General features: G+C 53.3%; 1 protein-coding gene across 2 annotated transcripts in view; it reads right to left on the bottom strand.

Annotated features, from left to right (window-relative positions):
• Positions 1-51: 51 nt before the first annotated feature.
• Positions 52-1,451, bottom strand: part of SOX9 (SRY-box 9) — a 4,414-nt gene continuing 3,014 nt past the window's right edge. The window contains exon 4 of one of the 2 annotated variants that reach the window (XM_027904306.1): positions 52-1,287. In XM_027904306.1, coding sequence (XP_027760107.1) covers positions 694-1,287 — 594 coding nt within the window. In that variant the 3' untranslated portion in view covers positions 52-693. Of the gene's footprint in view, positions 1,386-1,451 lie in introns of both variants that reach the window. The other variant, XM_027904307.1, reaches the window with a different exon arrangement.

Raw genomic sequence — 1,451 nt, 5'->3', positions numbered from 1 at the left:
AAAAGACACTTATCTATACAAAAATACCTCTGACTGCAAGAAAGCCTAGCGCTGCTCCACTAAGTGTCATTTTTTTTTTCTTTTTCTTTTTAGCTGTTGGAAAAATAAGAGCCTTTTCAAAAAAATCTCTAAAAAATACGTATAAATCCCCTCGAATTGGTAACGAATCATACACAGTACATACTAAAAATATTTAAAATAGAGAATATTCCTCACAGAGGACTCTGAGTTTTCTCTTTTTTTTTTACCCCCCTTTTTTTTCTTTTTTTTTTTTTTTTTTTTTTTTTAATTACTGCTAAAAAAAAAAAAAAAAATCATTACAAAAGTCCAGAGAACAAGACAGCTGGGTGGGTTGGGTAGGAATCTCCTCTCCATGCTGGAAGCAGAGTTCAAGTCCAGTCCTTGGCAAGCGTGTACCGAGTTTTGCTGGCTCTCAGCGGGGCCTGGAGGATGCTGTAGTGCAGAAGGCTCGAGGCGCTCTCTCCTCCCCGCCAGCTTTCACTTGAGCGTCTTTTTTTTTTTAATCATTATTTCAATTTCAGAGAAGGAAAAAAAAAAAAGTCTGAGGAAGTTCTTCTTGCTGCTTTCAGGCTTTTCTGATTCTTTTATTTTGTTTTGTTTGTTGTTGATGGTTTTTTTTTCGTTTTTTTTTTTTTAATTTCTTTTTCTTCTCTCCCGCTTTTCTCCGCGGCTTTAGGGTCTGGTGAGCTGCGTGTAGACGGGCTGTTCCCAGTGCTGAGGGCTGTGGGTCTGGGGGATGGAGGGGACCCCCGAAGTGTCTGCAATGGGGGTGTACATGGGGCGCTGCGTGGGGTTCATGTAGGTGAAGGTGGAGTAGAGGCCGCTGCCCTGCCCCGCGGCGTGGCTGTAGTAGGAGCTGGAGTTCTGGTGGTCGGTGTAGTCGTACTGGGAGCGGGTGATGGTGGGGTAGGACGAGCTGTAGTGCTGCAGGTTGAAGGAGCTGTAGTTGATCTGCTGCGGGGAGTGCTGCTGCTGCTCGCTGTAGTGGCTGGGGCTGAGCTGCTCCGTCTTGATGTGCGTCCTCTGCTGCGCCGCCGGGCCCTGCTCCCCGCTCAGCGCCGGCAGCCCGTGCTGCGCCGGGGGCTGCGGCTGCGCCGGGGGCTGCGGCGGCTGCGGCTGCTGCTTGGACATCCACACGTGGCCGGCGCCGGCCGGGGAGCCCGACGTGCTGCTGATGCCGTAGGTGCCCGTGTAGGTGACCTGGCCGGGCTGGCCGTGCGCGGCCGGGCCCCCCGGGTGGCCGTTGGGCGGCAGGTACTGGTCGAACTCGTTGACGTCGAAGGTCTCGATGTTGGAGATGACGTCGCTGCTCAGCTCCCCGATGTCCACGTCTCGGAAGTCGATGTGGGGGGGCTGCCGGCCGCCTTCGGGCAGGGGGCGGCCCTCCCGCTTCAGGTCCTGCTTGCCCGGCTGCGCGTCCGTCTTGGGGG

The sequence above is a fragment of the Empidonax traillii genome, unplaced genomic scaffold, assembly GCF_003031625.1.
Source record: "Empidonax traillii isolate 1590-97213 ecotype Southwest subspecies unplaced genomic scaffold, ASM303162v1 scaffold1037:size355049, whole genome shotgun sequence".
Taxonomy (NCBI): domain Eukaryota; kingdom Metazoa; phylum Chordata; class Aves; order Passeriformes; family Tyrannidae; genus Empidonax; species Empidonax traillii.
Note: the sequence above shows the minus strand (reverse complement) of the source record. Positions and strands in the feature narration are given on the sequence as shown.